Here is a 12296-nt window from a genome sequence, read left to right as displayed (position 1 = left end):
AATTTGAGGGTTCATTTCAGGTAAAAGATAGTATTTTTGGTTAATACAGTGTCCGTGTTCATCAGTTTCGGAAAACATTTCTTCTAAAAGGCTGAGAAAATTCTTTACAAAATCAGAAAGATCAAAAATGAAACAAATGAAGATAGCATTAGAAAGAGGAGCAATTGGGTTATTGGGATTAAAAACCATTTCTGATCACTTTTTTTCATTTCAATGCAATTTTTTTTTTTGACAAGACAACATTATTTTGATGGATCAACTATGGTCCCCTTGGAACAAGCTGTCAAGTAGGAGCTTTTCTGTCAAGAAGGACCGCGAGGTTAATTTTTCAAAATTGATTTAAAAATCCATTTTAAACTCTTTGTGGTCGTACAAAGGGTCATTGTACTCAGAAAAATAAGCTTTATCGCTGTAAACAATAATATCAGCAATCTAAGCTTCATTTTAGGACCTAATTATCTATGCTTGGGCAAATCGTCTTTTCATTGATTTTAATTTGATTTATTAATTTGGATGAAATTTGTCCATCGCTCCTCAAGTCCAAATAAGCCATTAGGTCCAAATGAGCCTTTTTGCCTCATTAGTTTTTTCAAACAATCTTGGGAAATACCCATTTAAAAATGCTGTAAAAGCGTACGAAAAAAATTGAATTAGCCATCGAAAAGTGCTTCAGCGAATATTTGATAACAATTTTTTACAATTTATAATATTTTCCAGGTCAGTTTTTTCCAAAAAGAATTGCCATTCTTCAAAATTCTAAAATAATATCCATCCTTGTCTATAACTCTAGAGTGTTTTTTTTTTAATAGGTCCTATAAACATATGAAAGACAATAGTTTATAGGATCTTTTCAAAAAAAACTCAAGATTACTGAAATAGGTAGTAGTTTATGCTACAAGTTGCAAAAAGATGGGATTTTAAAACGAGCACGAGCCGAGTGACAAGTTAGATAAATACGAAGAGTGCTGAAAAACAAAAAAGTTTTGCAACGAGTTGAATAACTACAACATTTTTTGCTATTCCGAAAAACACCCTTTAAATTGGACTATTTTCAGTGAAACTATCGTTGCATTAGCCATCAAGATAAATGTCAAACTCCAAACAAGTGCTGAAAAGTTGTACATTTCAGCACCGATGTGGATAAAATTGTAGTTATAGTTGCAAAAAAATATTGTTTCAGCACAAGTCGTACATTTATCCAACGAGGTTCACCACACTTTGCTGAAAAGTATAACTTTTCAGCCCTTGTATGGAAAACTGTTACTTTTCGATTTTGTTATTTTTGGTAGAGGAAAGTAGACCGTTTCATCGTTCGAAAATGATAGAAAAAGTTCCACGACTGAGTTACAAAAAGTAGGGGAAACATACCCTTTCCCAGCTTTCAAGCAACTCCGCACTTTTGATGTATCTGAAAATGTTGTTTGAAAAGCTCAGTGTGACTTTGTAACAGGTTGAATAAACCAGCTGAGAAAATTCTCTGCATTTTTTTTTCTATTTGTTGATCCAATTTTTGATTGCTCTCAGAGATTGGAAATTAGAAGAAACAAATTAAATCGACGAGATCTTGGAAACAATTGATCAAATTTACAACTGATTGACAATTTATTTTATGAATTTAAAAATGATGGACGGTTTAATCTAAATTACATTTGGAAAAGTAAATTGCAAAGAAATGTAAGTTATGAAAAAAGATAAATTGTTACAGCAAATATTAAAGCTTTATCAAAACAAAGATGTTCGCACTTCGACCTTCACCGAAAACCCAAAAATTGTGTAGAGTAGAGTATTTTTGTTCCAACCCGCCCTGGATTGATAAAGTGATTTCGCCTCTCTTATCGCTTTTCATGAATGAGCTGTTGCAGTCCCACTTCCACTGGGTGATAGTATAAAGCACAATTCATTCACGACTAGTGCGTCCATCCCGGGAATTCCCGGGACAAAAATCCCGGGATTTTTCCAAAATCGGGAATTCCCGAATCCCGGGATTTTTTAAAATTTTGTCCCGGGAATTCCCGAAATTGAAAACAAATCAAATTTTGGTTTGGAAATTCAAATTTGGTTGTAGAAATATATGAATAGTTGAATACTTAGTACTCGATAAGAATTTTAAAGCATTCATATTTGTATTCGGCATGTATCAGCATCAATTAGGCTTGTTAGGGAAAATTGCTGAAAATTTAGTTTACAGATCCGCAAAATGCCTTGCGCTTTCAATATTTTCTAATAAATTTTATTTATTTAAAAAAGTAAGGAATTTAGACTGCTGTTTTAGCCATTTTTAACATAATGTCCTGATTGTTTTGATTGATTTTAGTTACAACAGGTTACAATTAGTACACCGATTTCCAAATTTATTGCTCTAAAATCTCCTGTATCTATTCAGACTGCAGTCCCAATTATCTCCAGTTGGCGGTAGTGACTAACTAGTGATAATTTTTAAAATATGTTTTAAAATAAAACATAAAATTCTAAACTTATCTAAAGTGTGGTTGTTTTAGACAGTTTTAATGAAATTGTTTAAGCTTTTGTAGTCATGTTATATAAATAAATAAAAAAGTAATATATATATATAAAATTGCGGTTCATTCAAATTCCAAAGCACATCAAAGAGCGATTTTTAATGTATTTTAAGCTATCTTAAAAACTGCTGTCCTTGTTAAGATTGAAGTGTAAATTATCACCAATTAACAGTATTGAGCTAATTCTGTAATTTTAGGCTTGAAAAACATAACAAATCTAATGAAAACATAGATTTTATTACTGCTTCAAAAATTTCCCGGGATCCCGGGAATTCCCGGGATTCCAAAAATATTTTTCCCGTTTCCCGGGAATTTCAAAACCCGGGAAAATTGGACGCCCTATTCACGACACTCCGTCCGTCCGTGACCACCCACATCGCCTCGACCATCGCATAATATCCATTTCAACCGGCCAAGGTTAGTGCGGCCAATTGTGGCGGAGTCGTCGTCGTCGTCGTCTATGTCGAAGGTACGAGATGCGGTTGATTTGGTGGTGTGGCAGTTGCATCATTTCACCGTCACTTAATTGAGCAAACAATCGAGCCAAAATCTGGCGGTCATGATTAGCACCATCCCACCCATCTCTATCTCCCCAAAGGTGGACATTGATGCTGCAAGAACGTCCCAAGTTTAGGCGTTTCGGTGTCAACCCCATCTTTCGTGGGCCAAGTTCGTCCACGACGTCGACGGCGGCGCTCAAATGATTGATTGTTTGCAATTTGCTACGCTAAACGGTCGGTTGAATGCCGTCGTTGTTGTTTTGTCGCCAAGACAACACTTTGTTCATCGAATAGCATCACAGTCGTCACCCTGCAGGGTGGATAGAACATCCCGTTTGGATGAGCTTGTTTTGAGGCTTCATGGCACGTGCTTCGTCGAGCCAAACTGGAAACTCGAGTGCCGCTTGATGACACACTTTTCGGTTGCAGATTATACACGAAGGGTTGGTTGGTTGGTTATTTCGGCAGCTTACCGCGATTCCGTTCGGGGCTTATTTGAAGCAGTTTGTGAAGAGATGTTGTACCAAAAAATGTGTTGGTATGAGCAGGGCAGGTATGCAATTATGCAACTCTGAACGAAAGGGCAGCAAAGCTATTGCACGGTTTAACTTGAACAGTAAACATTAAGGTAATTTTGACCAAGCGTTGAAAATTTAGTAAAAACTGTGATGAAAAGCAATGTTCTACCAAGTTAAAGAATAATGAGATTTAATAAGCTTCGACATGAGAAAAAAGAAGCGAAGGAAATTTTCCTTCAAGAACACTAAAAACTTTAAGGCAATTTTTGTAAAACATTAAATTACACTAAGTTTGCTGACATTTCAGGACATGATCCCCTAGCATTGTACTGAGCTTGAATCCCAATTATGAGCTCGATTTCGTCGATAATATTACCGATAATCTATTGTCATCGTTTTTTTTTCACGACATAAACTTTGAAAAATATTTGCAACGGCCTAAGTTTCAAATTGACCGAGCCACGTAGCCTAGTGGTAACGCTTCCGCCTCGTAAGCGGTAGATCGGGGTTCAAATCCCGGCTCGGACCAACACAACTGGTGATCTTTTCCCTTCTGGATTCGATTGCTTAGTAAAGGGAAGGTAGTGTATCGTCACAAACTGGACCTTATCAAGACACCTTAGGAAGACAACCTATGGAATGTTAACATTAACCGTAACATGTTAACATTAAGTTGATAAATAAAACTGTCACTGAATCCGCTTTGTAAATGCCGGCCCCGATACTCTTCATGGGTGTTCCCCTCAGGAACAGGGAAAGATTTACTTAAGTTTCAAATTATAAATACCAAAAATTATTCACAAAATACCGTATTTTCTGGAAACTATCAAATTTTAATAATTTGCAATATTAGTATCAATCGAACCGATTTTTTATGTTTTTTTTTCCAGTTTTTACAACAAAATTTCCCAAAATATCATATAATTTTTAAATATTAAAATTTTCAAAATTTTAAATACGGGTATCAATCGAAGCGAAACTGTGTATACTTTTCACCTTTTTTAAAGTGTTTTTGGAAAAAAGTAAATTTATTGCAAAAAACCGTATATTTTCGAAAATATGTACTCAGATTTTCAAAATTTGCAACATGGGTATCAAACAAACGAAATTTTGCATGCTTCAACCATACATTCAAATTTTGTATGCTTCATATAACATTTTGCTTTGTTGGATACCTATATTGCAAATTATGAAAATTTAAGTATTTAAGAAAAAAATACGATATTTTATGAAAATTTTAGCGGTTTACAGAAAAAATCATTAAGGAAAAATGCATTCAAAGTTTCACTTCCTTTGCGAATCTTCAAAATTTTGAGTATTTTCGAAAAATACAGTATTAAATATTTTGGTGAAAATTTGAGAATATCAACAAAAAAAAACTTCAATAAAGTGAAAATGCATACTAAATTTCGGTTCGTTTGATACCCATATTGCAAATTGTGATAATTTGAATACTTTAAAAAAATACGGTATTTTGTGAAAATTTTAGTTTTAAACAAAAAAAAAAACTCCACAAAACGAAATCGCATACAAAATTTTGCTTCGTTTGATACCGATACCCATTCCATAATTTGCAAGGAAATTTGAGTATTTTCGATAAAATACGGTATTTTGTGAACAACTTTTAGTATTCACACTTTGAAACTAACTACATTTTCAAAAAAAAAATATTCTTAGTGAAAGCATTTAAAATTTAACATGATATATAGCAATTCCAGCTCAAACCAGGAATTTTTGTGGTACTTTTGTATCCGATCCTCTCCGATTTGGATGAAATTTTGTAGACTTATGGGATTTTGGACGAGCTTTCGGTTAAAAATATTTTCGATACTGAAAAATCGAGTGTCATATAGAAATTTCCAAAAACCACAAAAAAAAACCTATATTTTTATTTTTAAAACCACTGTATCTGCACATGGATTGGACATAGGACAATGGTCAATATGGAGAATTTTATGTCTAATTGTCTGGGGAATCAATTCCCACTATCGGGTTTTAAAAATGTTGACGTTTAGACCACTATGCTATGCTGCATTTTTCGTCAGTCTTTTTGAACCATCTTAGGCTATTTCCTCAAAAATTTTGAACGAAAAAAAAAACTTAGAGATCAAAAAATATCATAGAAGCGGCGTGTATTTTTATTTTAGTGTATTTTTTTTTTTTCAAAAAGTCCGTACAATTTCCTTCAAGTTCGTCTTTGACCACTTTTTGGTACGATTCAACGGATTCGAGATAAAGTAATTTTTAAATTACAAAATACAAAAATATTTAAATAACCTACGCCCTTCTCAAATGTTATTTTCGAGTACAATTGGCTCCATATACACAAAAATGGCTTATATAGGCCAAGGATAACATGTCTACAAAGTATCATTGAAATCGGAGAGGGTCGGGTACAAAAGTACCAGACAAATTCCTGATTTGAGCTGGAATTGCTCTATAGTTGAATTTAGTCGATATTAGGAGGAGTTTAAATGGTTTTTTAATAAAATTAATTGACCGAACTTAGCTTAGTGGTAAAGTTTCCACCTAGTAAGCGGTAGATGCGGCCCCGATACTTTTCTTGAGTCAAGGGGAAAAAAATAGTTTTTACTTGGTAAAATTAGTACAATTGATTTTTTGGTAGTTTAATCCAATTAACATAAAAAAAAGCACTTATACAGTATCAATTTAAGCAAAAAAAAAATGTTTTGTATGTTTATAAATAAAACGTAACAACTATTCGACCTCCTTCACCCTATTCTAGCCCGGCCTGGACGAGGTGGTGAAGCAGTGCCGGAACAAGAATCTCTTCTTCTCGACCGACATCGAGACGGCGATCCGGGAGGCCGAGCTGATCTTCATCTCGGTCAACACGCCCACCAAAACGTACGGCAATGGGCGGGGCCGGGCCGCCGACCTCAAGTACGTGGAAGGGTGCGCCCGCATGATCGCCGACATGTCCCAGAACAGCAAGATCGTGGTCGAGAAGAGCACGGTGCCGGTACGGGCGGCTGAAAGTATTATGCACATCCTGAAGGCGAACCACAAGCCAGGTTTGGATGGGGTTTTTTCGTATGGGGGAGGATTTTTTGTGGGTTTTAATGATTTTTTTTCTCTTTCTACCAGGTGTTCGGTACGACATCTTGTCAAATCCGGAATTTCTCGCGGAAGGAACTGCCGTCGAAGATTTATTCCAGCCGGATCGGGTTCTGATCGGAGGTGAGGAAACGCCCGAGGGCAAAGCGGCGATCGAGAAGCTGTGCTGGGTGTACGAGCACTGGATTCCGAAGAAGAACATCCTGATGACCAACACGTGGAGCTCGGAACTGTCCAAGCTTGCGGCGAACGCGTTCCTTGCGCAGCGGATTTCTTCAATCAACTCGCTGTCCGCGGTCTGCGAAGCGACCGGTGCGGACGTGTCCGAGGTGGCTCGTGCCGTCGGTCTCGACTCCCGAATCGGTCCCAAGTTCCTGCAGGCATCGGTCGGCTTTGGCGGAAGTTGCTTCCAGAAGGACATCCTCAACCTGGTGTACATTTGCGAGGGGCTCAACCTGCCGGAGGTGGCCGCCTACTGGCAGCAGGTCATCGACATGAACGAGTACCAGAAGACGCGCTTCTCGCAGAAAATCATCGAATGCCTCTTCAACACGGTCACCGATAAGCGGATATCGATCCTCGGATTCGCGTTCAAAAAGAACACCGGCGATACGCGCGAAACGCCGGCCATCACCGTGTGTAAAACCCTGCTCGACGAAGGCGCCCAGCTCAACATTTACGACCCCAAGGTGGAACCGGAACAGATCATGGGCGATCTGACGCACCCCAAGATTGCCGAGAGTCCCGAGCACGTCAAGAAGGCCGTGCAGATCTTCTCCGACCCGTACGACGCCGTCCGGGGAACGCACGCCATCGTCATCTGCACCGAGTGGGACGAATTCACTGTGAGTATGGATGGACCGACCCGGGCCATGGCCGTCCATGGCTTGCTGGGTTTGCCATGGCAGAGGGAGCGAGTGTGTTTTATTTGGGAGGATCTGGTGCTGGGAGGGATTTTTGGTGTGGCGGTATAATTCTTGACTTTTTTTTGATAAGGTCCTATAAACAAATGTAAACATTGAGTGTATCCCGCTTACTCCGATGGACTTTGACATAAGGTGTGAAAGGGATACACTCAATGTTTACATTTGTTTATAGGACCTTATCAAAAAAAAGTCAAGAATTTAACTCATAAATCCTCTCTTCATTATTTTTTTTAAGCTCTTTCCCAGGGTAGTTTCAACTCGTAAATTCTGTAAAAGGTCATATCTCGGGTTAGTTTTCAAAAAGCCGTAAGAGCCACCGTGACCTCTGACACTAATTTACGTTTTTCTACAAAATGAAACAAAGTTTCATTTATTTTAAGTTTGGGGCACTTGAAGGACGTGTAGATGAACAATCTCAAGTATTTCTGATATTGGGTTTTCGTAAGTAGGTCCAAAACAGATGCAAAAAGAACTTCGTTTACAAATGGCTCTTACGGCTTTTTGAAAACTAATCCGAGATATAATTTAAAACTTTTGGAGCAAATAATGTCATAAAGCCCTAAGTTAATTTTTATGTACAACGGTTAAAAAACACGATCAAAAACCATTTCTGGTCACTTTTTTTCATTTTAATGCAAAAAAAATTACTAGACAACAATTTAAGCTGGATCAGCCATGTTCTCCTTGGAAAGAGCTGTCAAGTAGGACGGCGAAGTTAATTTTTTAAAATTGATTTAAAAATCAATTTTAAATCCTTTGTGGTCGTACGAAGGGTCATAGTACTCAGAAAAATAAGCTTAATCGTTGTCAACAATAATATCAGTAGTTTTAGGACCCAATTATGCATTTTCATTTGGTTTGGGACAATCTGCAGAAAAATGTTCACAAGAATGCCGAAAGGCGAAATGCCAAATGGCAGAAGTTTCAATCGGCAGAAATCAAAATGCCCAAATATTAATTGACATATAAGGGAAATTGGCAGAATTTTAATTGACAGTTGACCCTTTCTGCCGAAAAATCATGATACAGAAAAATTAAAGGCACAACATTAAAAAGCGGATAACTTAAATGGCAGGAAGTCAACCAGTAGGAAAATTAAAAACCAGAAATAAATTAGCAGAAATTTAATAGGAGAAAGTTAGTCAGAAGAAAAAAACGGCAGAAAGTTAGTCAGAAGAAAAAAACGGCAGAAAGTTAGTCAGAAGAAAAAATTACTGGCAGAATAACAAATTTGCAGAAGAGTTAGATGCCAGAACAGTCAAATGACAGACAATTAATGAACAGATTTTTTTTTTGTTCACATCAACATATATGAACAACAGGGCTGTGGAATTAGAGTCGATGATAGAGTCGGAAATTTTTGACGACCCGGACTGGAAACTCTCTCCATAACGACATATTCAGAGTAAAACAGTAATTTTTTAACCAATTTTTTTTTCGTTTGAGATTTAAATCAGTTGACTACTTTAGCTATATTTTATGAAATTTTTACAAGTTTTTTCGGGTTAGGCCAGTTAGTTTTTTTTTACCATCTTAACATTTTTCTATAATTATTTTTAAAATGTTTGATTGCTGCCTGTGAAACTGAATCTTTTCACACATCATTTGGCTGGATTGCTTAGCTTTTCGGCTATCCTGGGTATGTTTTTAGTTATTTTAGTTATTCTAGCTAGTTTTTCAACTGTTTCAACAAGCTTCTTACATTTGAAAAAAACCATTACAGTCTACAAAGCTGATTTTATTCCCTAATGCTGATTTAGCTTCACGGAAAAAAAAAGATTTATCAAAATTAGATAACAGTCCAATTTGTTTAATCTACATTTTTTTTTATTAGAATTCCTAAAAATCGGGGAAGCGTCAAGTGGAAGAAAATCAATTAAAGAAAACCACTAGCAGAAAAGGTCAAACAGAATAGGTTGGCAGAAAAGGTCAATCAGCAGAAAATGAATAGGCAGAGCAAGTCAAACAGCCGAAAATCAAAAGGCAGAAAAATTAAATGACAGAAAAACTGAACGACAAAGTAATCAAATAGCCATTTTTTTTAGAAGAAAATCAATTGGCAGAATGTTAATCAGCAGAAAATTAAATTGCAGAAAATCAATTGGCAAAAAGATCATGAGCAGAAAAAATTATCGGCAGAATAATTAAATAGCAGACCAATTAACTGAAAGAATAATCCAACTGCAGAATAATAAGTTTGCAGAATTTTAAACGACATGAAAGGTCAATCAGAAGAAAATTAATAGGCAGAACAAGTCAAACAGCCAAAAAATCAAACGGCAGAAAAATTAAATGACAAAAACCTAAAGGGTAGAATAATTAAATAGCGCAATCTGTTATAAGAAAATCAATTGGCAGAAGGTTAATCAGCACAAAATTAAATGGCAGAAAATCCATTGGCAAAAAGTTCATCAGCAGACAAAATTACCGGCAGAATAGTTAAATGGCAGACTAATTAACTGAAAGAATAATCCAACTGCAGAATTATAGGTTGGCAGAAATTTAAACGACAGGCAAAGTCAATCAGCAGAAAATTAATAGGCAGAACAAGCCAAAACAGCCGAAAAATCAAAAGGCAGAAAAATTAAATGGCAAATAAACTTAAAAGATAATTAAATAGCGAAATTTATTAGCAGAAAATCAAATGGCAGAATTTTAATCGGCAGAATAATAGGTTGGCAGAATTTTAAACGGCTGAAAAAGTCAATCAGCATAAAATTAATAGCCAGATAATTGAACAGCGAAGTTTATTAGCTGAAAATCAAATGGCAGAATGTTAATCAGTAGAAAATTAATAAACGAAAATTGCTTGGCAAAAAGTTGATCAGCAGAAAAAGTAACCGCTAGATAAATAAAACGGCAGAACAATAATTCAAAATTCAAATCTGCTTTCGGCTGAGAACATAGCCCAGAATGTTACTCAATACCAAATTAAGCTGACTGAAAAATAAAAACAAATGCTTTTATTTTTCAACTTGCTTTTATCCACCAAACTCTTGATCATTTTTGTTTGTTTTTTTTATTTTTATTGCTTTTCTGCTTTTTTGTAGTCGGTTGTGGTTTTTTTTTTTCATTTTTTTTTTATAACAATGTTTTAGAATTAATGATTTTTTAGAGCTATAAATTTTTAAGCTCTTCATATCTTATACTGCTTAATTTTTCGGTATAGTTTTTTTGCTTAACATGCGCATTAGGGTGATCCCTGATCCCACCTGTCTACAAAATGGATCCGACTTGCCCATAAACACTTCAATGGTTTAATAGACCAACTTTGTCATTGTTTGGCCCAAACGCCTGAAATGGATGTCTTTATTTTATCTAAAATGTTTTATTGGTAAAAAATACTACATTAAATAGGAACTTATCGAAAAAAAAAGGTCGACGCAAATCCTTAAAACGAGTTTGTCCTCCAGGGAAATGCTTACAATCGCCAAGCTAACAAAATCTCCCACTCCCAGTTCCCATCCCGTTTTTAATCCCGCCCTCTTCTTCTTTATTGCTTCTCACGCACAGAAATACATTCCCTTTCAGAGTCTCAACTACGAGCGCATCTACCAGTCGATGATGAAGCCGGCGTACATCTTCGACGGGCGCAAAATCCTCCAGCACGAGCGCCTCCAGCAGATTGGCTTCCACGTGCAAACCATCGGCAAAAAGCTGAATCGCAACCTACTGACGCGGTCCTGGGGCAGCATTCCGCAGCTGTAGAAACGGGCTTACCGGAAACAGGTAAGAAGGAAAGAAGGAAAAGTTCTCATCTCAGCCTCACTTTGTCTCACACGCACAGCATCAGCATCAGCAAACAAAAAGTATATATTTATTGTTTCAAGCAAACCCAGACAGAACAAGCTATTTAAGAAGCGGAACAAAGTATTATATATACAAGAACCGGAAACGATCAAATAATGCGCGGGTCGGTCAGGTCGGTTTTGTAGACCATTTCCTACCAAGCTAGAGAGCCCTTGCAATTTTTCGAGTGAATTTTGCCAGCAGATTAAGTTAAGTAGAAAAGATGTATCCAGCGAACTTTACACACAGCTTTGCGTGCTAGATTTCTCCTTAAACACTTCCACTTTCATCTTTATACGCAAACAACTTTAGGACGAGTGCTGCAATACGATTTACGCACTTTAAATTTAACTTTAATTCTATATTTAACTATTTGCTCTGACCATGTTGCGTACACACATTTACACTACACAGAACTCATGAATGTAAACATCCTTTACGCAGATCAAATGTACGTATTATTGCACATTTACTAGTGTTTAAAAGTATTCAGTTTAAGATCCGTAATAAAAACTTTGAAATGAAGAACGCCGAAGACTTTTCGTCTGCTAAAACTGCCGAAATCTCCCGTAAAACATGTCTTTCTTAGGGATTCGCGAGACTTGTGTTTTCTATGATTTGCAACCGTTAGCAGAGACAACGGAGGCAATATTATATTGAGTGAAAATAAAATATATTTTGTGTCTGCTCTACGTTTTTTTAGCATATTGTTACACTGTTAAACCATGCATCTGCACATTTGAAATCACGAGGTTCTAAAATGAAAAACTTGGTTAAAAATCAAAAAGCCTATCTGGGTTATTGAAGATTTGAGAAGTACATTGAATTTCCCTTCAAATGGCGTGTCCAAATTAAAAAATCAAACTTAACTTTTGAAATGGTCTTAAAAATAGATAATTTTCCTTATTTCATATTTTGGACCAAATTATGAAACTTTTGAAATATTTTTTACATGAAGAGATCAGA

The 12296-nt window shown here is 36.2% G+C and overlaps 1 protein-coding gene across 2 annotated transcripts in view; it reads left to right on the top strand.

Annotated features, from left to right (window-relative positions):
- The window catches only part of LOC6034590 (UDP-glucose 6-dehydrogenase), a 35720-nt gene extending 23862 nt beyond the window's left edge, over nt 1-11858 (top strand). For both annotated transcript variants that reach the window (XM_038264222.1, XM_038264221.1), the window contains 3 exons: nt 6284-6572; nt 6646-7460; nt 11073-11858. In XM_038264222.1, the coding sequence (XP_038120150.1) occupies nt 6284-6572; nt 6646-7460; nt 11073-11249 (1281 nt within the window). In that variant the 3' untranslated portion in view covers nt 11250-11858. The remainder of the gene's footprint in view (nt 1-6283; nt 6573-6645; nt 7461-11072) is intronic.
- Nucleotides 11859-12296: the final 438 nt, after the last annotated feature.

The sequence above is a fragment of the Culex quinquefasciatus genome, chromosome 3, assembly GCF_015732765.1.
Source record: "Culex quinquefasciatus strain JHB chromosome 3, VPISU_Cqui_1.0_pri_paternal, whole genome shotgun sequence".
NCBI lineage: Eukaryota > Metazoa > Arthropoda > Insecta > Diptera > Culicidae > Culex > Culex quinquefasciatus.
The sequence above is the reverse complement of the archived record's forward strand: the minus strand, read 5'-3'. Positions and strand labels throughout refer to the sequence as shown.